Source organism: Oncorhynchus masou, chromosome 31 (genome assembly GCF_036934945.1).
Source record: "Oncorhynchus masou masou isolate Uvic2021 chromosome 31, UVic_Omas_1.1, whole genome shotgun sequence".
NCBI classification, from domain to species: Eukaryota; Metazoa; Chordata; class Actinopteri; order Salmoniformes; family Salmonidae; genus Oncorhynchus; species Oncorhynchus masou.
The window spans coordinates 76,585,592-76,608,156 of NC_088242.1; the positions used below are offsets into that span (position 1 = coordinate 76,585,592).

General features: G+C 43.1%; 1 protein-coding gene across 1 annotated transcript in view; it reads left to right on the forward strand.

Annotated features, from left to right (window-relative positions):
• Positions 1-22,565, forward strand: part of LOC135524456 (cadherin-13-like) — a 579,537-nt gene that overhangs the window by 122,920 nt on the left and 434,052 nt on the right. The window contains exon 2 of the mRNA XM_064952007.1: positions 10,782-10,899. Coding sequence (XP_064808079.1) covers positions 10,782-10,899 — 118 coding nt within the window. The remainder of the gene's footprint in view (positions 1-10,781; positions 10,900-22,565) is intronic.

Sequence of the window (22,565 nt, forward strand, 5' to 3'; positions counted from 1 at the left end):
GAAAGGATTATTCACGATTATTTTTGGGAAGAGACATCTTGGGTAAATATTGATTCAGATATACATTTATTATTTTCCTTTTTGGATTGTAGGAAAGACAAACCCAAAGAACTTTGCAATCTGTTCCCACTGACACTTACCTCCATGGATTAGAAACTTAACTTAATATAATCAACAGTTAGAATCTATGAGAAGAATATGAATGTGGCTCTCACAATTACTGCTGCACAGTTGGAAAAAGAGAGATCGAACACAAATCTTTTACATACTGCATAATATTGCTTGTAGTGTTAGTTTATTTCCTGTACCGATGGATTAATCAATACAGTATTGTTGATCCTCAGGATTGTCCCCTGGTACACTTCAGTAAGCACCTTGTTTAAGAACCCAAAGGAAGAGGGATACACAGAGCCATACAGGACTGGATGGAGGAGTGGAACTAGCACAGTTGATGGAAATATAGTCTACCAAAGAAAGGTCTACTAAAGTCTACAACCTTTTAAAATAATCCTCAGTATCACCAGCAAACCAGGCAGTGAGAAGTGCTTATAGAATAGAGGTTAAGAGGAAAGAAAAAGAGAGAGAGAGGGGCGGGACAGCCAGAGAGACTATTAGCACCATCAGCCTTTCCACTGATGAATAGGAGTCAGGCAGAGGCGAGATCTGATGAGACACACCACTAAACCTGGAATAAGGAAACAGAAACAGAGGCCAACCCTTTATTCCTAATCACAGTTCCATATGACCACCCCAACCAATAACACCCCCAGCAGCACAATACAAGCAGACAGGGTCTCTTGCTTCCTGAGCTATAGAGGCTGGCCACCTTACCTCCCCTATCACACACCTCAGCACTTCTCCCCTGATGTCCACTGATAGGCTTGTGTCTGGCAACAGCCTCATTGTAGTCATTCAACCCTGGATTGTATTTGTGCATCATGAGACAGAACCATGATTCCATCTCCGGTCTAATGTGATCTGATTGACAGTAATTGGAAAGGGACACTCCTACTCTCTTGCACTTTTGTTTGCTGGGTTTACAAATCTTTTTGGTCATTGAACTTTCATCCATCATGGTCAGTGACAGTCCTATCACCTAAACTTTGTTTATTGACCTAAAAAGTTTACATTTACTTCCTCAACAACCTCAAGAGTAAAAGTAAAGGGAGTGTAAATTAGAGGCTAGATTCTGTTGAAAGTAATTTTTCTAATCCATGTTCTGCTCGGTGAACTGAAAAGATGCTTAGAATAGGCATTGACAGACTGACACCTGTGTAGAGATTGTTACAAGTGTATGGATTTTTTAAAATTTGACTGAGAACACATTCTCATTTACAGCAGCAACCTGTGGAATAGTTAATTAAAGGGGAGAGGAATGAGGCAATTGTAAACTGGGGAAGATCAGTTGACCATGATGGTATGAGAGCCAGACTGGTAATTTAGCCAGGACACCAGGGTTAAATCCCATCCAAAAGACAGCACCCTACAAAGAGCAATGTCCCCAAACATTGCCCTGGGGTGTTGAGATCGTTTTTTTAGACTAGAGGAAAGAGTGCCACCTACTAGCCCTGCAGCACCACTTCCAGCAGCATCTGCTCTCCCATCCAGGAACTGACCAGGCCCAACCCAGCTTAGCTTCAGAACAAAGCCAAGAGTGAGATGCAGAGTGGCAAGCTGCTAGAATGGTGGCACTGATATGGCAATGTCTTCTAGACCAGGAATCATCAACTAGATTTAGATTGGAGCTTATTTGCTGCTGTTTAACAGATTTGTATGTACAAAAATAAAATAAATAATAATAACAATACATATGATTCCACCTTTCCAACAAGTCAATTTATAACATGTATACCCTGCTACAGCTGCCCTGGTCAAATGTAAGTGCTATTATTGTGAAGTGGAAATGTCTAGGAGCAGGAACGGCTCAAATGCGAAGTGGTAGGCCACACATGCTCACAGAACAGGGACAGCTGAGTGCTGAAATGTGTAGCATGTAAAAATTGTCTGTCCTCGTTTGCAACACTCACTCCCGAGTTCCAAACTGCCTCTGGAAGCAACATCAGCACAATAACTGTTTGTTGGGAGCTTCATGAAATGGGTTTCCATGGCAGAGCAGCCGCACACGAGTCTAAGATCACCATGCGCAATGCCAAGCATCGTCCGGATTGGTGTAAAGCTCGCTGCCATTGTAGCAGTAGAAACACATTCTCTGAAGTGATGAACCACACTTCACCATCTGGCAGTCTGACGGACAAATCTGGCTTTGGCAGATGCCAGGAGAATGCTACCTACCCCAATGCATAGTGCCAACTGTCAAATTTGGTGGAGGGGGAATAATGGTCTGGAGCTGTTTTTCATGGTTCGGCTAGGCCCCTTAATTCCAGTGAAGGGAAATCTTAAGACTACATCTATACTACTCTTTGCTTCCAACTTTGTGGCAACAGTTTCGGGGAGGCCCTCTCCTGTTTCAGTATGACAATGCCCCCGTGCACAAAGCAAGATCCATACAGAAACGGTTTGTCGAGATCGGTGTGGAGAACTTGACTGGCCTGCAGAGAGCCATGATTTCAACCCCATCGAATACATTTGAGATGAATTGGAATGCCGACTGCGAGCCAGGCCTAATTGTCCAACATCAGTGCTCCACCTTACTAATGCGCTTGTGGCTGAATGGATGCATGTTCCCTCAGCAATGTTCCAAAATCTAGTGGAAGCCTTTCCAGAAGAGTGGAAGTTGTTATAGCAGCAAAATGGGGACCAACTCAATAAATGTAGCATTTTTTTGTTTGATAAAATCTATTTTTATATTCAAATGTAGGAACTGGGTTCTACAGTTTGAACCCCTGCTGTTAATGACAAAGGAAAAACATGTTGTTTTTTAAATTATTTGCCAAAAATATTATAATATTTACATAAGTATTCAAACCCTTTACTTTGTTGAAGCACCTTTGGCAGCTATTACAGCTTCGAGTCTTTTTTGGGTATGACGCTACAAGCTTGGCTACAAGCTATTTTCAGGTCTCTCCAGAGATGTTCAATCAGGTTCAAATACTTTGCTCCGTTCATCTTTCCCTCAATCCTGACTTGTCTCCCAGTCCCTGCCGCTGAAAAACATCCCCACAGCATGACAATGCCACCACCATGCTTCACCATAGAGATGGTGCCATGTTTCCTAAAGACATGAGGCTGAGCATTCAGGCCAAAGAGTTAAATCTTTGTTTCATCAGACCAGAAAATCATATTTCTCATGGTCTGAGAGTCCTTTAGATGCCTTTTGGAACACTCCAAGTGGGCTGTCATGTGCCTTTTACTGAGGACTGGCTTCCGTCTGGCCACTCTACCATCAAGGCCTGATTGGTAGAGTGCTGTAGAAATGATTGTCCTTCTGGAAGGTTCTCCCATCTCCACAGAGGAACTCTGGAGCTCTGTCAGAGTGACCATTGGGTTCTTGGTCACCTCCCTGACCAAGGTCCTTCTCCCCCAATTTCTCAGTTTGGCCGGGCAGCCACGGGTCTTGGTTCAGAAGTTCCCAAGATCTGTGCCTCAACACAAACCTGTCTCGGAGCTCCACAGACAATTGCCTTTGACAACATGGCTTTTTTTTCTCTGACGTCAACTGTGGGACCTTATATAGACAGGTATGTGCCTTTTCAAATCATGTACAATCAATTGAATTTACAACAGGTGGACTCCAATCAAGTTGTAGAAACATCTCAAGGATGATCAATGGAAACAGGATGCACCGGAGCTCAATTTTGAGTCTCATAACAAAGGGTGTGAATACTTATGTAAAGGAGTTATTTATGTTTTTTATTTAAAAAAATTAAAATCTAAAATCCTGTTTCCGCATTGTCATTATGAGTTATTGTATGTAGATTTATTTTTTATTTTTAATAAGGCTTTAAAAACAAAATGTGGAAAAAGTCAAGGGGTCTTAATACTTTCCAAATGCACTGTATGCTGAACAAAAATATAAATGCAACATGTAACCATTTCTAAGATTTTACTGAGTTACAGTTCATATAATCAAATCAGTCAATTAAAATAAATTCATTAGGCCCTAATCTATGGATTTCACATGACTGGGAAGACCGAAATTGATCTGTTGGTCATTGTGAATGAGGAGCACCCAACCTCCATGCCTCTCGTTGATGAGTCAACAGGTCATGGACACCATGAGGTGCAGTTTCTATGCTTAGAAGATGACATAGAATAACCTGGATAGCATTTTACAAGGTGTTCTGAATGTTTCATACACTGGAAATGGAAATGTGCCTTTGATAAAGGCTAGTGCTAGAGTATTGTAGGCTACATGTGGTTTTAGCGCTCTCCACTCTTGCCTCCCCTCCTGGGTGTGTGTTTGTTGCTTGCAATCCTCATTCACAGGCCCAGCAGGTATGGTGCTGTGTCCAGGCTCCAGATGGTTCAAAGACACAGGTGCTCCTGCTGGCTGGCCAGCTGCAGGTTTTTTAGGCCCAGCTTGATTGATTCTCCTCAGTCTGGGATGTAGTATATTGGCCAGGCATGGGTCCAGGCATGGGTCGGCCAAGCACAGTCTGGGGTGTACACTGACATTTACCACAGTCAAGAGGACCAGGCCTGAGGGGCAGCAGTGTGAGGAGAGGGAGGAGGCATATTCATCTCTTTGCCTGTGGAAGGCTGGGTGGATGGCTGAATGCTGGCTGAGTGGGTGGATGACTGGATGGCTGGCTGGCTTGCTGGCTGGATGGCTGCCTTTAAAAAAAAAGAACATGTCAAATGTGCAGTTTCATATGTGAAATCAATATTTTTTGGTACATTTTTAAATAGCTGTTTTCACATGTTGAGCTTAAATTCACACGTGAAATCATATTTTCACATGTATTACATTTAGAGTTTACATTTTAACACCAACTTTTCACATGAATAGAATAAAATGTTTTTGATTTCACATGTACACTGTAACTTGAATGTCCAGCAAAAATGTTCCCTTGTCCCGCATTTGGGCTTTTAAATGTGGTCACCGTAATTCCACTGGTGGAAACATTGGTACTGCAACATGTTAACACCAGCTATTCCCATGTGAGGAGAATAACATTATTTCAAGCCCACATGTGAATCTGCAATTCAAGATTTATTATATGTGAAACTGCATATCCAATTTTCACATGTGAACATTTTTAGCGTGTCTGAAAACCATGTTTCTGACTGTTGTTATTATTATTGTACAAATTTTCACATGTAGTTTGTTCACACATGTTTGAAAACCATGTGTTTTTACATGTTTGTCATTTCGCAGAATCTGCACATCAACATACATTTCACCAAGTCAGCCCGGGGATTCAAACAAGCGACCTTTGGGTTACTGGCCCTACGCTCTTAACCGCTAGGCTACCTGCCGCCCCACTTGTGATTTACAAATTTTTTTTGTAAGGGTGGCCAAACACAGAGGGCGATATCTGGGCTGGTCAGTCCAGCAGGGAGGGAGCATGGCAGGGAGAGAAGAAGAGTGGAGAGCTGGCCACGGTTCAAACAGAGATGTCAAAATGCATGAGGAAGAAAGCCAAACACATGCTGGACACAGAAATATGTTGTCTCTTGGACTTAACAGAGACCACACATGCACACAGGCATGCACATATAGGTACCCACGCACCTGCCAGCACGCCCGCACATAAACAATCTCTATGATCTCTCACACATGGCATACAAACCCACATACAGTCAAGAGTCATGCCAGAGACCAGGTGCTGTCTCCTATCAGCTTTCCCGAGGATTCATATTGCCTTATTGATTTCCTCCAAAGCTGACATTTACCTCTGGCTCTGCCAAGTGGCTCTGCTCTGCTCTGCTTCCGGTGCTCATCAATGGAGCCACTCCCTTAATCACACTGCTGCCCTGTCACACCTGCTGGACCACTGCCACAATGGAGCAGCCTAGCCTATCATACAGCAGCATAGAACAAGCCAACCCTACTGAGCAAAATCAAATCAAATCAAATTGTATTCGTCACATGCTTCGTAAACAACAGGTGTAGACTAACAGTGAAATGCTTACTCACTGGCTCGTTCCAACGATGCAGAGATACCTATTGGAATGGTATCAAATGGTATCAAATACATCAAGCACAGGGTTTCCATGTGTTTAATGAGATTCCATTTGCCCTGTTCCAGCCATTACTATGAGCCGCATCCCCTCAGCAGCCTTCTGTGGTGCAGGGGTGTGAGGTAATGGAGGTACAGTAGATAACTATACATATAACTGGGACTAAAGTGACTAGGCAACAGGAAAGATAATAAAACAGTAGCAGCAGCGTATGTGATGAGTAATAAAATGGTCAATGCAGATAGTCATTACCAGCAGTGGGACTGTCACTTTGGAGACCACTCATATAACAGACCATCCTAGCTGTCATTAGTGGGGTTACTGTCATACTGGATAGTTAGATCTATCACATCAAATGACATGGTCACATTGTGCAGACCACACATAATGACATGACCAAATAGACCTGGCCACTAGTGAGTTGAGTCGGACAAAAAGTCACCTCCTGTTTAACAAGACTACTGTAGACAATACGAACAGGACATACAATAAGCATAATACTGTAGCTATTTGTTCTGTTGATCCTCGTTCGGTCTTCATGTCTGAAGTAGCATTCCCATCGTCATGTGATCAATGTTAGGGTTGGAAAAGCAGGGGGTATAGATTTTTTTATTCCAGGAAAGCATTTCCTTGGTGCACTTAAAGGAATAAAACACACATAAACATTCTGCAAATAAGTGTTTATCAATAGGTTGCAGTGTTTACTTTTCCGCTGCAAAAAAATCCATAGGATACAAAGGACCTCTCCCTGCTATTCTGCCAGTGTGGTCCCTGTAATTGATTGTATAGGATATGGCACTGTATCAAGCTAACAGAGACAGCAGTCCCCTCTCTATTCTAGAGATCTGTTTCCCTAGTGTTCTCTGGGACCAGGGTGGGATGCTGTGGAGAGTAGTGTGTGGTTTCATAAAGATTTACTATATCACTTACAATGAGCTGAACTAGTTTGGATCAGAGTGTGGACATTGTCTTTAAGTGCCAGCTGCACACTCAGATAGTGGTACTACAGTAGGGGGATGTAACGTACTCAATGAAGGCCTTGTATATGGTAAATGGGATTTAAGTGTTCTCCCCTATTTTATGGGCTTGCCCCAACATTTTGAATTTACACCCCCTAGCAGAAACTATGCCCAGGAGTTAACAATGCTGTAGAATACTTTTTTAATATACTGCAGACCTTATATTAGTGCCATAGATTTAGGGAAATAGATGCATGTACTCTTAGAAAAAAATTGTGACATCTACAGCCTGAAAGGGTTCTTTGGCTGTCCCCATAGGATAACCCTTTGAAGAACCCTTTTTGGTTCCATGAAGAACCCAGCCGAATAACTTTTTTTTTCTAAGTGTACAAGACCCAAACATTGGGCTGCTTGAATATTCCAAGGATCAGACTGAGCCATGGAAACTGCCTTGAGTGAGTGAGTTTCCTCTCTCTACGGTATCCATTTAGGAATTCCGCTGCGTTTTCATTTTGTACATTAGTGATGAGTGAATTTGCATGAAATCTGTGCTTGGCCCATGATAAAAATGTCAACTCAGAGAATTGTGGCTGTAAGTGTCGTCCTCAGTGGCTCTGCTAATCCTGTCTCAGTGTCAGCGGGCCTTTTATTGATAGAGAGCATCACGTCACATTAGGCTTATTACCAGCAGGAGTTTATCAGGGCAGACATGGACGAGGATTGAAGCTCTCCAACTCACACGCTGCTCCCCCTCCAACAAATAACAAACACATCTCTCATCACTTGCTGTTTAAGCCCATTCTATGACTATTTCCACTGAGGTTTCTTAAAGCACACAACCAAGGATATCATATAATTACATTATAATACTACATGCTCTCTCTCCATTTGTTTTTCTTTCTATTTCTTTCTAATCTCTCTCCTTCTTTCAATCTGTCGTATATGTAAAGGAAAGACCGTTTCAGTGATGTAGCTTTGAAAAAATATTTTGCATGTTGACACCATGTGTTTGTTCACCAAGCTCCTTTGTTGAGCAGATGTGACTAGAGCAGTAATCCTACCATGTTGTGTTCGGCTGTGTAGAGTCTTGCTGAGCCAATCACACCAAAACAACGCTGTCTTCACACAGACATCAAAAAGCATGATACAGAGGATGAAATGTGAACAAATCAATTAGTATTTCCACTGCTGTAGGCCCAGGGGATGTATGTGTGGTGACAGATTCAGTGTGTGTGTATGTGTGTGTGTGCTCATACGTGTGTATGATAATCCTCTGTGCTGGGCTGAAGCAGACAGCAGGTGGTATCCATAGACAGAATGTGAAGCTCCCCAAATGCAGCATGACACCTCCAGATGAAGGAAGGCCTGCAGAACACCCATGTGTCCTGCTTTCTTCCATCTCACTTCAAACACACACACACACACACACACACACACACACACACACACACACACACACACACACACACACACACACACACACACACACACACACACACACACACACACACACACACACACACACACACACACACGGCTGCACGTACACTCTCTCAAACTTTTATTTCACACCTGCCTGCCCACTCTTATGTTCATAGGCACTGTGCACCTGCAAACAAAACAAATATTTTACATTCATTACTTTTTTATCCCGTTCCCTAAGCCCAGGGTACTTCCAAATCCACCCATGCCCACATGCCCAGACACACTCCGATGCAATGCACACTCAACTAACACATTCATTCATACACACACGTGCGTACGCACACACACACACACACTAGAGGCTCATACACACACACACACACACATTCCAGCATATTCCTTTCAGCATGGGCACTCTGTCATAAAAGACTCCACATTTTCTCTTTATCTTTCAGATTTAATGTTAATTTAACACAGACCGAGCAGGGGGCCAGGTAGAAAGGTTATTCACCGCAGCAGGCAGATGTATAGTGACTATTATGACCGTTCTGTTGGTCTTTTACTGGAACATCTGTCAAAATGGCGCTGTCTTCCTTCTGCGCCTGGCAAATGCTCGGGCGAGCTCATGGCGATACGACCACTTTCGTCTAACCCCCCTAATGTAGTTGCCATACTGTTGTTGGAGATGCTCTTACTGTGTTGTCTTACTTCTTATTAAATTGGTCTGATATTGTTGATCCTCTGCCGAGGTGAAGAAACAGTGACAGCCTTGTCACTACATGTCGTCAGGCCCTCGTCTAGATGGCTGGCCCATAAATGTGACTAACAACAATTGTATCTATTCTGACAGAGGCCCCCAGATATAATTGAATTAACATTTTGAGACCGGCAGGAAATAGTGAATATTAGCAGATACATTACATATAATGGGCTCTATACCTGAGGCCCTGCCAAACCCATATTATCCTTAGCAGACTGTACACCTCATTTCCATATTACTGCATAGCTAAATGGTTAGCCATGATCCCACAGTCCAGGTATCTAGCCAATTCAAAATGACAATCAAATGTTTCTGATTGACCCCAACCTCTAATAAGGATTGCTAAACTCATGGTTACCAACCATCAATACCAGATGTACAATCAGACATCAGCGTTCTGCAAGAAGTCCTCTGCTGTATATTCCCCTGCCGTGCAATTACTGCACATCCCCATAGCCACCCTGTGGTATGAGAACTCATGTACCTGTACAGCATAATGATGACCTCTGGAATCCTAAACTAATTCATTAGCACATCTCCTGCTTCTTACATGATAATCAGGCCAATTTATTTACATAAATCACCTTTACGTCATCAAAAAACAGCATCATATCCCATAATTATCACATCAATTTCCATATACCTGATCTGATGATGAGTGAGAAAGAGCATCAGTCAATTTCTCCACCTGGCTGGCTACCTGCGCAGTTGTCGTTATCTCTCTCTGTGATCTCTCTTATTCTCTCCTCCAGTCAGTCAACCATTACAGTGACGGAAAGGAGCATTTTGACATTTTTGAGCGATGACTTAATTACATTGCACTTTTGGTTTAACAACAACAGAGAGCACCCAGTGACTGGAGTAGTGATAAAAAATGTCCCTGAAGAGGCTGTATTTATTCTGACAGACATTTTCCCCTCTTGTAATAAATTTCATTTAAAAGAGGATGTTTTTTGTGATGCACTATAGGTTATGTAATGATTGAAATGCCAATAAAATATCCATGTGAGTCACAATATGATGTGTTATCAGGGTGTTATGATATGTGCACTGTTGATATTTTTCAGACTGTGAAATGAGAGCATTATTGTACTGTTTTGCAGAGGAGCTGCCATCAGGAACTGCAAATAATTCTGCACTGTGACCGTTGTCATGGCTGCAGCATGAAACAATGTGAATGGAATAAGTTGGAGGACACCATGTCACTCCAATGGGTGTGTGTGGTGATAATATCACATGACCCATGCATGACCTCTTGTCTGAACAGTGATGAGATGAAGTGACACCTATTAAAGGTTTTAAACTATAGATTCAAAAATATGTGGACACCCTTTCAAATGAGTGGATTTGGTTATTTCAGCCACACCCATTGCTGACTGGTGTATAAAATTGAGCACACAGCCATGCATTCTCCATAGACAAACATTGGCAGTAGAATGATGCTGTCTTCTGCTAATGATGTTAATTATCATTAAAGAAGTGTGTCAGAGAAGACAGATCTTTTCCTGAAGTTGATCTTGAGCTTTATCCTTCTCTTCTCTGTTGTCTGTCAGGTTGTCCATATTGGAACCCAGGAGGATGGGGAGAAGGGATGCGTGCCTGGCTTTCAGGTGAAGGAGTACCAGGTGGAGTACAACAGAGGTTTCCAGAAGGACCATCCTCTCACACAAAGTGAGTGAGAGACCTGATACCATCCTGACATATGGAGGATTAGAGAAAGTCAAGCAGGCGCACAACACTTCAGATACAAATGTATTTAATTACGGTTATCTATCTTTCCTTCCCTGTCTCACTCATGGACACATACACATATGCATGCACGGACACACGCACACACACACATTTTCATGCAGACTGTAGCTCTACAGTTGCTCATTGTCTAGCTAATAGCATCAGGCAGTTTCCCCTGGGGTTGTAGAAGAGGTGATTCTGTGTGGGCTGGCTGTTATGTTCCCAACATTCAGTATAATTCATGCAAAATCTTATTAAAAACAGGAAATAGAAGCAATGGTTTCCAAACACAACAACAAAATGTTACTGTGCTTATGAATTATTTTCCTTGATTGTGTGATCTTTACAAAACCTTGCTGATCCTCTCCTGCAGGCTGCCGTGAGTTGTAGTGCCTTTAACTGAGAAACACTCTGCTGTTGAGGGAAAAAAACACATCACACGGACACAGTTAGCCCGATTAACATGTTAACTGTTGCGTAGGAATTTGCTCAATATTTCGAGAGGTGTCAATCCTCCTCAGTACCCATAGAGATGTTTTACACAAGTCTATTTGATCTCAGAGGAGAGTCAGTGAGTTCATGACCAAGGTCATCACCACAGATACAGCAGTTCTATTGAGTCTGTGGTGAGAAGGCCTGGTCATCTTGAGTGTTTCTATATGGCCTCCACATAGCCCTGTACTAGGAGATCCCTCTCGCTCTTCCTCTAACAGTCCCCACCTCATTACTGTCACAATTCACTGGTCCTCGGCTCCTGTGGGATCGGCAGTAATGTCTGCCTGCTGGTCTCCATCTCCAGTGGGATTTCTAGCTCTGTCTGCTAGCTAGCTTCCTACTGCTCAGAGAGATGAGTTATGGTTGCTTGCTTGTGTTCTAGGTCCTCTGAGATTGACAGGGATGTCAACAGGGTACACAGCAGCATGGGAGTGGTGTTTCTTCTCAGCAACAATGAAAGATTGCAATGGTGAGAATGAGTCATTAAAGTGGAAATGAGAGCGTTTTAAAAACTTAGCAAATATGAAACAAACCTAATGTCATTCAAAAGTATCAAGTTCCCAGTTTACGCTACAAAACCAACTTTATAAGAGGTTTTAAAATAGGTTATACTTGACAAATTCCATGACGTAGAGTAAGTCATTGTTGGCAGAACAGATGGATGCAGTTCAATGCATGATTAAAATAGATAATTCACAAATACATTTGTTTGCTGCCTCCAGCCATTCAGGATCCACTGTTTTAGTTAAATGACTCAATATTTTGGACAAAAACAGACAAATGTAACAAAGGCTGGGAAGGTCAATACAATCAAACAAGTCAGTCATTACTTGGCTAATAGGCTAGCTTATCTATTTATGTAGCTATTTATTTAGCAAGCTAAAACACAGAGCCTAATGTTAGCTAGCTAACTAGCTAACTAGCTGCTGGGAGGATGTCATTGGAGGAATGGGTGAGTGGCCGACATTTCCCTCCATATCATTTTTCGGTGGCTACAGCTAGAGATGCAGGTGTCATCTGGATAGCTAGCAAGAAATGATCACTTTGCTAGCTAGCTATGCTGAACTTCAACAACTTATCCGTTGATTAGCTGGTCAGGAGTCTTATGGCTTGGGGTAGAATCTGTTTAGAAGCCTCTTGGACCTAGACTTGGCGCTCCGGTACCGCTTGCCGTGCGGTAGCAGAGAGAACAGTCTATGACTAGGGTGGCTGGAGTCTGACAATTTTTAGGGCCTTCCTCTGACACAACCTGGTATGGAGGTCCTGGATGGCAGGAAGCTTGGCCCCAGTGATGTAATGGGCTATATACACTACCCTCTGTAGTTCCTTGCGGTCAGAGGCTGAGCAATTTCCATACCAGACAGTGATGCAATCCGTCGCCCTGACCTGAGATATCTCTGTTTTCTTATATTTTGGTTATGTTAGGGTGTGACTATGGTGGATACGCAAATTTTTTTTTATTGTCTAGGGGTGTTGTATTGTCTAGGGTTTTTGTATGTCTAGAGCTTTGTAGGACTAGGTATTTGTATGTTTATGGTGGCCTGATATGGTTCCCAATCAGAGGCAGCTGTTTATCGTTGTCTCTGATTGGGGATCATATTTAGGTAGCAATTTTCCCTGTTTGTGGGCTCTTGTCTATGTGTAGTTGCCTGTTAGCACTCATTTGCATAGCGTCATGTTTCGTTTTGTTATTTTGGTTAGTTTGTTCAGTGTTCATTCTTATAATAATAAAGAATGTACGCAAACAACGCTGCGCCTTGGTCTCCTTCGTATAACGAACGTGACAGTCAGGATGCTCTCAATGGTGTAGATGTAAAACCTTTTGAGGATCTGAGGACCCTTGCCAAAATCTTTTCAGTCTTCTGAGGGGGAATAGGTTTTGTCGTGCCCTCTTCATGACTGACTTGGTGTGCTTGGAGCATGTGAGTTTGTTGGTGATGTGGACGCCAAGGAACTTGAAGCTCTCAACCTACAACCCCGTCGATGAGAATGGGGGCGTGCTCGTTCCTCCTTTTCCTGTAGTCCACAATCATCTCCTTTGTGTGATCACGTTGAGGGAAAGGTTGTTGTCCTTGCACCACATGGTCAGGTTTCTGAACTCCTCCCTATAGGCGCTCTCATTGTTGTCGGTGATCAGGCCTACCACTGTTGTGTCATTGGCAAACTTAATGGTGGTGTTGGAGTCGTGCCTCGCCGTGCAGTCATGAGTGAACAGGGAGTACAGGAGGGGACTGTGCACACACCCCTGAGAGGCCCCCGTGTTGAGGATCAGCGTGGCGGATGTGTTGTTTCCTATCCTTAACACCTGGGGGTAGCCCGTCTGGAAGTCCAGGATCCAGTTGCAGAGCTACTGTCCAGTCCTGTAGTTTAGCATCTGCTTCATCTGATCACTTTTTAATAGACCGAGTCACTGGTGCTTCCTGCTTTAATTTATGCTTGTAAGCAGGAATCAGGTGGATATAATTATGGTCAGATTTGCCAAATGGAGGGCGAGGGAGAGCTTTGTACGTGTCTCTGTGTGTGGTAAAGGTGGTCTAGAGTTGTTTCCCTCTGTCTGGTTGCACATTTAACATGCTGATAAATCTGTTTTACCTAATTTCTAAGTTTCCCTGCATTAAAGTTCCCAGCCACTAGGAGCACCGACTGACATTTTCCTGTTATCTTATGGCAGTATACAGCTCATTTAGTGCAGTTTTAGTGCCAGCATCGGTCTTTGGTGGTATGTAGACAGCTACGAAAAATACAGATGTAAACTCTCTAGGTAGATAGTGTGGTCTACAGCTTATCATGAGATCTCAGGTGAGCCAAACCTAGAGACTTCCTTAGATATCGGCACCAGCTATTGTTTACAAATATGCATAGGCCCCCACCCTGTGTCTTAACAGAGGCTGCTGTTATATAATTCCGATAGTGTATTACCCGCTAGCTGTTTGTTATCAATGTTGTCGTTCAGCCACAACTCTGTGAAACATAAATATTACAGTTTTTAATGTCTTGTTGGTAGGATATACATGCTTTCAGTTTGTCACATTTATTTTCCAGCAATTGATCATTAGCTAGCAGTACGCAAGGCAAAGACAGATTAGCCACTCGTCTCCGGATCCTCACAAGGCATCCTGATCTCCGTTTCCTTCTCCAGCGATTTACGGGATGAGGGCCTGTTCGGGTGTTTGGTGTATATATTTCCCATCTGACTCATTAAAGAAAAACTCTTTGTCCAATTTGAGGCGAGTAATTGCAGTTCTGATGTCCAGAAGCTCTTTTCGGTCACAGGCGACAGTAGCAGCAACATTATGTACAAAACAAGTTATTAACAACAAAAAAAACAAAATAGCACAGTCGATTAAGAGCCAATAAAACGGCAGCCATCCCCTCCGGTGCCATATTCCACATTTTCATATTTGGAATCAATCAGATGGACAGGCAGGCAGGCAGGCAAGTTCTCATTCAGTTGTCAAAACATGGGTTGGGACAAGCATGCATTGGCAGGCAAGTTGCAGTAGGACAAGCTCGCTGCTATTCCCCATCGTTTATCAGTGCAATTTTGGGTAAAAATCAAACAAGCAGACATTGAATATCCCTTCGAGCATGATGTAGTTATTACACTTTGGATGGTGTATCAATACACCCAGTCACTACAAAGATACAGCCGTACTTCCTAACTCAGTTGCCAGTGAAGAAGGATACCACTCAGGGATTTCCCTAAGAGGCAAATGGTGTCTTTAAAACATTTTAATTGCAGTCATAAGAGAAAACTGAGGATGGATCAACAACATGGTAGTTATTCCACAAAATTAAACTTGTGAAAAAAAGTAAGCCTGTACATGCCAAAAAGGGCAAACTTGAAATGCATTTGAGGCTTAAGTCCTCTAAAGTTTTACATTCCTAACTCAATATCACAGACACAACTTGCCCCTGCAAAAAATGCATCAACCCCTACAAATATGTACATTTATTATAATCGACACAATAGTTCAAACAAAATGAAGATTTAGCAAGAGAGACTGCATATACTAAAGCCGATCAGAAAGAATGTGTCTTTAACCCTGCATTATACTATAACTTATTTTGAATGAGAGCTTTATGCTGTCAAATATACGTAGCTTTATACTTCTTAATGGCCATGCCTTAACAAAAACATGAAATAGCTTCAACAGTAACTTTGCCGTTGGTTTCTTAGTTTGTTCACTTTATCCCTGAAATCAGCTCATTCACTCAGCCAGGCAAGCACAAACAGTATTTTTTATTTTACCCCCTTATACAATTGTTAGTATCTTGTCTCATCGTTACAAGGTCATGCGTCCTCCGATACACAACCCAAACAAGCTGCACTGCTTCTTAACACAGTGCGAATCCAACCTGGAAGCCAGCTGCACCAATGTGTCGGAGGAAACACCATGCACCAAGCAGCCTTGGTTGGTGCGCACTGCGGGGCGCGAGCCCAGGGTCCCTGGTGGCACAGCTGGCGCTGCAGTGCAGTGCCCTTGGCCGCTGCTCCACCCGGGAGGCCCCCAAACACAAATAGTACATTAATACACTTTACATTAGTGTGACAAAGGGTAAATTACCAGTAATCAATTAGTAACAAATTAGTCTGGCCTACTTGTGAAAAATCCACCTCAATTACCTGTGTGTCTACAGAGAATGCTGGTTAAGGCTATAGTTTTTAATCGAAAAAAGGAAAAAAAATCTGCAAATAAACCATATAATAGGTAAGGATTTAAATATCAAAAGTATTTGTTAATCAACAGCTCCACGACTGCAGGTAAAATGTTGCTGAGATGATTGATGTACTGTACCAGACAAAAGTTTGGACACACTTACTAATGCCAGGGTTATTCTATTTTTAAAAAACTAACTATTTTCAACATTGTAGAACAATAGGGAAGACATCAAAACTATGAAATAACACTTATGAAATCATGTAGTAACCAAAAAAAGTGATAAACAAATGCTTCAAAGTTCAAATAACAGACACATCTCAACATCAACTGTTTAGGAGACTGTGTGAATCAGGCCTTCATTGTCCAATTAATGCAAAGAAACCACTACTAAAAGGACACCAATAAGAAGAAGAGCTGCTTGGGCCAAGAAACACGTACAAATGGACATTAGACCAGCCCTTTGGTCTGATAAACCAAATTGCGATTTTGGGTTCCAACCACCGTGTCTTTGTGAGACGCAGAGTAAGTGAACGGATGATCTCTGCATGTGTGGTTCCCACAGTGAAGCATGGAGGGGGAGGTGTGATGTTGTGGGGTTGCTTTGCTGGGTATTTAAAATTCAAGGCAAACTTAACCAGCATGGCTACCACAGCATTCTGCAGCGATATGCCATCCCATTGTTTTTCAACAGGACAATGACCCAAACCACACCTCCAGGCTGTGTAAGGGCGTCAGATGACCTGGCCTCCACAATCAACCGACCTCAACCCAATTGAGATGGTTTAGCATGAGTTGAACCGCAGATTGAAGGAAAAGATGCCAACAAGTGCTCAGCATATGTGGCAACTGTTGGAAAAGCATTCCTCGTGATGCTGGTTGAGAGAATGCCAAGCGAGAGCAAAGCTGTCGTCATGGCAAAGGGTATCTTTTTTGAAGAAGGTAAAATATATTTTGATTTTGTTGAACACTTTTTTGTTTACTACATGATTCCAAATGTGTTATTTTATAGTTTTGATGTATTCACTATTGATCTACAATGTAGAAAATAGTAAAAAAAAAAAAAAAAAACCTTGAATGAGTAGGTGTCAACTTTTGACTGGTACTGTATTTGTTGGATTGTCGTATTATCAGTTTCTCAAGCCAAAACATATTGATGCCATATAGACGTGACCGACCGGCTTGATTCGGTCTCAATTTGGTCTTGTGTTTTTTACGTTGAGTAAAAGTAGAGACTGAGAGCTAGAAAATTATCATACATTACAGTTGAGGAACAATGGGAAACTATTTATCCTGTGATAAACTTGTAACCTTACGTTTGAGAAAATGGCCTTTGAATGTTTTGGTACCTACTGGAGAGCTCTTCTTTGTCAACTCCGGAATCCCATGCAGACGGAACAACTGCTGGAACATACACTAGGCAGTTCCATGGTGTTAAGCAGATGAGGAAGAGGAACCAGACGACACTTTTTTGAAAAACGGTCTACTATGACAAGGACGGTGGTCTTACCAGAGGACTCAGGAAGGTCTGTGCTGACGTCAGATGTGGGACAAGGGTCTGTGAGGGATTGGCCAAGGTTGAAGCTTCCCAGAAGGGAGAGGAGGACTTTTGGTTTGGGTGCAGACTGGACAGTACGTAATCCCTTACGCCGGATGCCAGTGAGGACCCCCAGAACTTCCGGGCTAGAAGTTTGGTGGTTCGTGTAATGCCTGACCCCAAGGACGTGTTGCATCAGTTGGGGTCTAAAAGAGGGAGAGAGCATCCGCTTTTACATTTATCTTTTCAGGGATGTAAGTAACATGAAAATGGAAGCGTGTGAAGAAGAGTTTAACCTCTTGGCCCCTCTGATATATTCCAAATTACGATGATCTGTTTAGACGAGAAAGGGATATTGTGCGCCCTCCAACCAGTGGTGCCACTCCTCGAAGGCCTGTTTGATAGTGAGGAGTTCTCTGATCCCCACATCGTAATTCCTCTCAGCGTGGGATAATTTCCTGGAGGGATAGAGTATGGCTCCTACTCCTACTTCAGAGGCATCCACCTCCAGGGTGAAAGAAAGGGTTGGATCAGGTTGGAGAAGGACAGGAGCTGAGGTGAAGAGGCATTTCAAGTTGTTGAACGCATTCAGGGCGGTATCAATCCATTGAAGGGTCTGGGTCTTTCTGCTGCTCAGGTCAGAGAGGGGAGCGGAGGTAGAACTGAAGTTCCGAATGAACCAGCGATAGAAGTTGGAGAATCCAATGAAGCGTTGGATTTTCATAATGGTGGTGGGTCTGGGACAGTTACTGACGGCGGTGACTTTGTTCTCATCCATGCTGACCCCTCCAGGTGCCAGTACAAAGCAGAGGACGTTTGCAGAGGTTACATGGAAGGCACTTTTTTTCAGTCTTCACATAAAGGTTATGGTCAAGGAGCCGTTGAAGAAACTTTTGCACATGCTGTATGTGTTCCTTCAGGGAGTAGTAGTAAATCAGGATGTCATCAATGTAGATGATAAGAAAGCAGTTGATCAGATCCTGGAAAACAGATCCTGGAAAATTCATAAAGGATTGAAAGATGGCAGGGGCGTTCATAAGGCATGACCATTCATAGAGCCCTCGAGTGGGGGGCAGCCTAGCCTAGTGGTTAGAGCGTTGGATTAGTAATCGGAAGGTTGCAAGTTCAAACCCCCGAGCTGACAAGGTACAAATCTGTCGATCTGCCCCTGAACAGGCAGTTAACCCACTGTTCCTAGGCCGTCAGTGAAAATAAACATTTGTTCTTAACTCAAAAAAAATAAAATTTATTTATATAGCCCTTCGTACATCAACTGATATCTCAAAGTGCTGTACAGAAACCCAGCCTAAAACCCCAAACAGCAAACAATGCAGGTGTAGAAGCACGGTGGCTTGGAAAAATTCCCTAGAAAGGCCAAAACCAAGGAAGAAACCAGGCTATGTGGGGTGGCCAGTCCTCTTCTGGCTGTGCCGGGTGGAGATTATAACAGAACATGGTCAAGATGTTCAAATGTTCATAAATGACCAGCATGGTCGAATAATAATAAGGCAGAACAGTTGAAACTGGAGCAGCAGAACAGTCAGGTGGACTGGGGACAGCAAGGAGTCATCATGTCAGGTAGTCCTGGGGCATGGTCCTCGGGCTCAGTTCCTCCGAGAGAGAGAAAGAAAGAGAGAAGGAAAGAATTAGAGAACGCACACTTAGATTCACACAGGACACCGAATAGGACAGGAGAAGTACTCCAGATATAACAAACTGACATTATGTTTTCGAATAACATCCCCAAGAGGTAAATATATATAGTGAAAACAATAGTGGTCCTAAAACGGAACCTTGAGGAACACTGAAATTTACAGTTGATTTGTCAGAGGACAAACCATTCACAGAGACAAACTGATATCTTTCCGACAGATAAGATCTAAACCAGGCCAGAACTTGTCCGTGTAGACCAATTTGGGTTTCCAATCTCTCCTAAAGAATGTGGTGATCGATGATATCAAAAGCAGCACTAAGGTCTAGGAGCACGAGGACAGATGCAGACCCTCGGTCCGATGCCATTAAAATGTCATTTACCACCTTCACCAGTGCCGTCTCAGTGCTATGATGAGGTCTAAAACCAGACTGAAGCATTTCGTATACATTGTTTGTCTTCAGGAAGGCAGTGAGTTGCTGCGCAACAGCCTTTTCTAAAATGTTTGAGAGGAATGGAAGATTCGATATAGGCCGATAGTTTTTTATATTCTCTGGGTCAAGGTTTGGCTTAACTGACTTGCCTAGTTAAATAAAGGTAAAATAAAATTAATAAAAAAAGAACAGTGATAAAGGCTGTCTTCCATTTGTCACCTCCACGTATACGGACAAGGTTGTATGCACTTTGCAGTTTAAGTTTAGTATAGATGTTGGCACGGCCCACTTGTTCAAGAGTCGCTGGGATCAGAAGAAGGGGATAACGGTTCTTGACCGTGACGTCATTCAGGGAATGATAATCAATACATGGACGGAGACCACCATACTTTTTCCAATGAAGAAGAAGCTGGACGCAGCCGGGGAAGAAGGACGAATGAAACCGTGTGAGTGTTTCATTAAAGTAGTTCTCCATTGCCTCATTTTCCGGGAAAAATAGGGGGTAAACACGGCCCTTCAGTGGGGACACTCCAGGGAGTAGGTCAATAGCACAGTCTCCTGGGTGATGTGGTGGCAGAGTGGAGGCCTTGGTTTTGCTGAAGACATTGCTGTACTGGGCATATTCAGATGGTGTGGTGGGTGGCACTGCCGAGGCAGAGTCCTCAATGGTGGCGGCTCTGCAGGGTAGGCTTAGACAACTGGAGAAGAAGGTAGAAGAGCAGGAAAGTAGTTCACCTTGTTGCCACGAGATGGCAGGGTCGTGAAGACAAAACCAGGGGTGTCCGAGGATGAGTGGCTGTTTGGGGGATGAGAGTTCCATGAGTTAAAAGGTTTCGCTGTGGAAGACTCCAATTTGGAGGGTGACGCTTGATGTCAAGTGTTAATCCTTAAAAGAGGGGTGACAGGTGTTAGATCAATGTCAAGCTCTTGTACTAGCTGGTGATCTATAAAATTACCTCCTGCTCCTGAATCTATCAAGCATTCTACGTACTTGGTAACCCCCTTCATGGTTATCAATACTGGGACGGAGAATTGCTTCTGGGAGATATATAGAAATTAGTACACCTACCTGCATGGCAGCAGGGGGACCCTTCTCATCTCTCTGTAGGGGTGAACAGGGCAATGGCTGAGTAGATGGTCTTTCCCTCCACAGTATAGGCAGAGCCCTTCTTGGATCTGCTTTTGACATTCGATACACGGGAGAGGAGGATGGCCCAACTGCATGGGCTCTAGAAGACTTGGACGGGATGAACAAATCATGGAAAGAGAAGGTTTCGGGTTCCTGGGTGGCAGTGTTCTTCGGCCGTCAACGATGAGGTGGTCGATGGAGATGGACATATGAACGTATTGATTTAAATCCTGAAGGTCACCTCTACATGCCAGCTCCACCTGAAGTTGCCTGTTGAGCCCTTTTCCGGTAGACGGTTAGTAAAGCAGCCTCATTCCATCCACTCCCTGCAGCCATGGTGCGGAACTCAAGGGCATACTAGGCAGCTGAATTGCATCCTTGTTGAAGTTCTATGAGGTCTCCTATAGGACAACTGTAGGGACAGTGATCGAATACCTCTTTGAAGAGGGTGTGGAAATGGGTCTCGGATCCGAGTTCTGTGCTGTTGGCAGTCCATATGGTAGTGGCCCAATCCAGGGCTCTGTCGGTGGCGAAGTTAGTGGGGTTGTGCTCAATGTATTTGCTGCATTGCATCAGAAATCCCTGACATTTACCAGGCAAACAGTCATTTTCTAGGCATGGGTATTAACGAATGAGCGCTATGGTTTACGATACTTGGCATCGGAGGAGTACGGATAGGCTGGCGGAGGAGATAGCAGATTTCCTCCAAAAGCTCTGCTTGCTGGGTTAGGTGCCGCTGTAGCTCCGCTGAATCCATTCCGTTTTTTAGGTGAGGTATTCTGTAATGAATACTCAGGGAGAAAAAGGTGTAGATTCACACGCAGAGTACAACAGATGTTTATTAAGCCTTCGCAGAAGGCAGGAATCTTGGTCACAGGCAACAGTCAAACACAGGTTGTCAGTCAAGATTTTTACAATACCTCACAACCATACAAACAGAAAGAGCTGTACAAAATAGGGAGCTGATGAGACCAGGTGAGAAACGAACACAGGTGAAATCAATGAACAAAAATGAAAGACAGGTCTACATTCCAGAACACAAAGAAAAAGAACACAAGGTTGACTAAGAAAAGAAAAGCAGAACCTTACAATAACATTACTACCCTGCATGAATTTGCAGGTAGCTAACTAATCAACTTCAATGTTAGCTAGCTAATATTATGCTATAACTGGCAAAGTAAATGGCTCTGAGGTACAAATAATATTACTACACAGATCCTACACATAACGTTAGCTAGCCAGCCAGCTAACTAGTTAACAGTACACTTTAACTTGAAATGACGACAACTTTCTGACAAAATTAGAAATGTGTAATATCTGAAAATGTAGGCAGCTAGACTCTCACCCGTATACATGGATGGACCCTTCTCCCTCTGTGTCACAGATGCCCTGGTTGCCGTTAGTTTGAAGATGTGTTGAAGGTGTGTTCTCTTTTCATGGCTAGCGGGAAGGTTGCCCGTCTTTTGTCCATGGCTAAACCAACTAGGCTTGTAATATAACAATTTTATTCATATTAACAGATGGCATACGAGTTTTTTATTAAAGCACATGAAAGTTCATATGTTCCAGAAGGCATTTCTGCCAAAAAAAGCATTTTGATTAAAAAAATAATAATTACGTTCAAATGGCTCTCCTGTGAAGTAGTGATGCGCAACATATGCCTAGTTTCCTGAAATGAGAATCATATTGATACACCGTG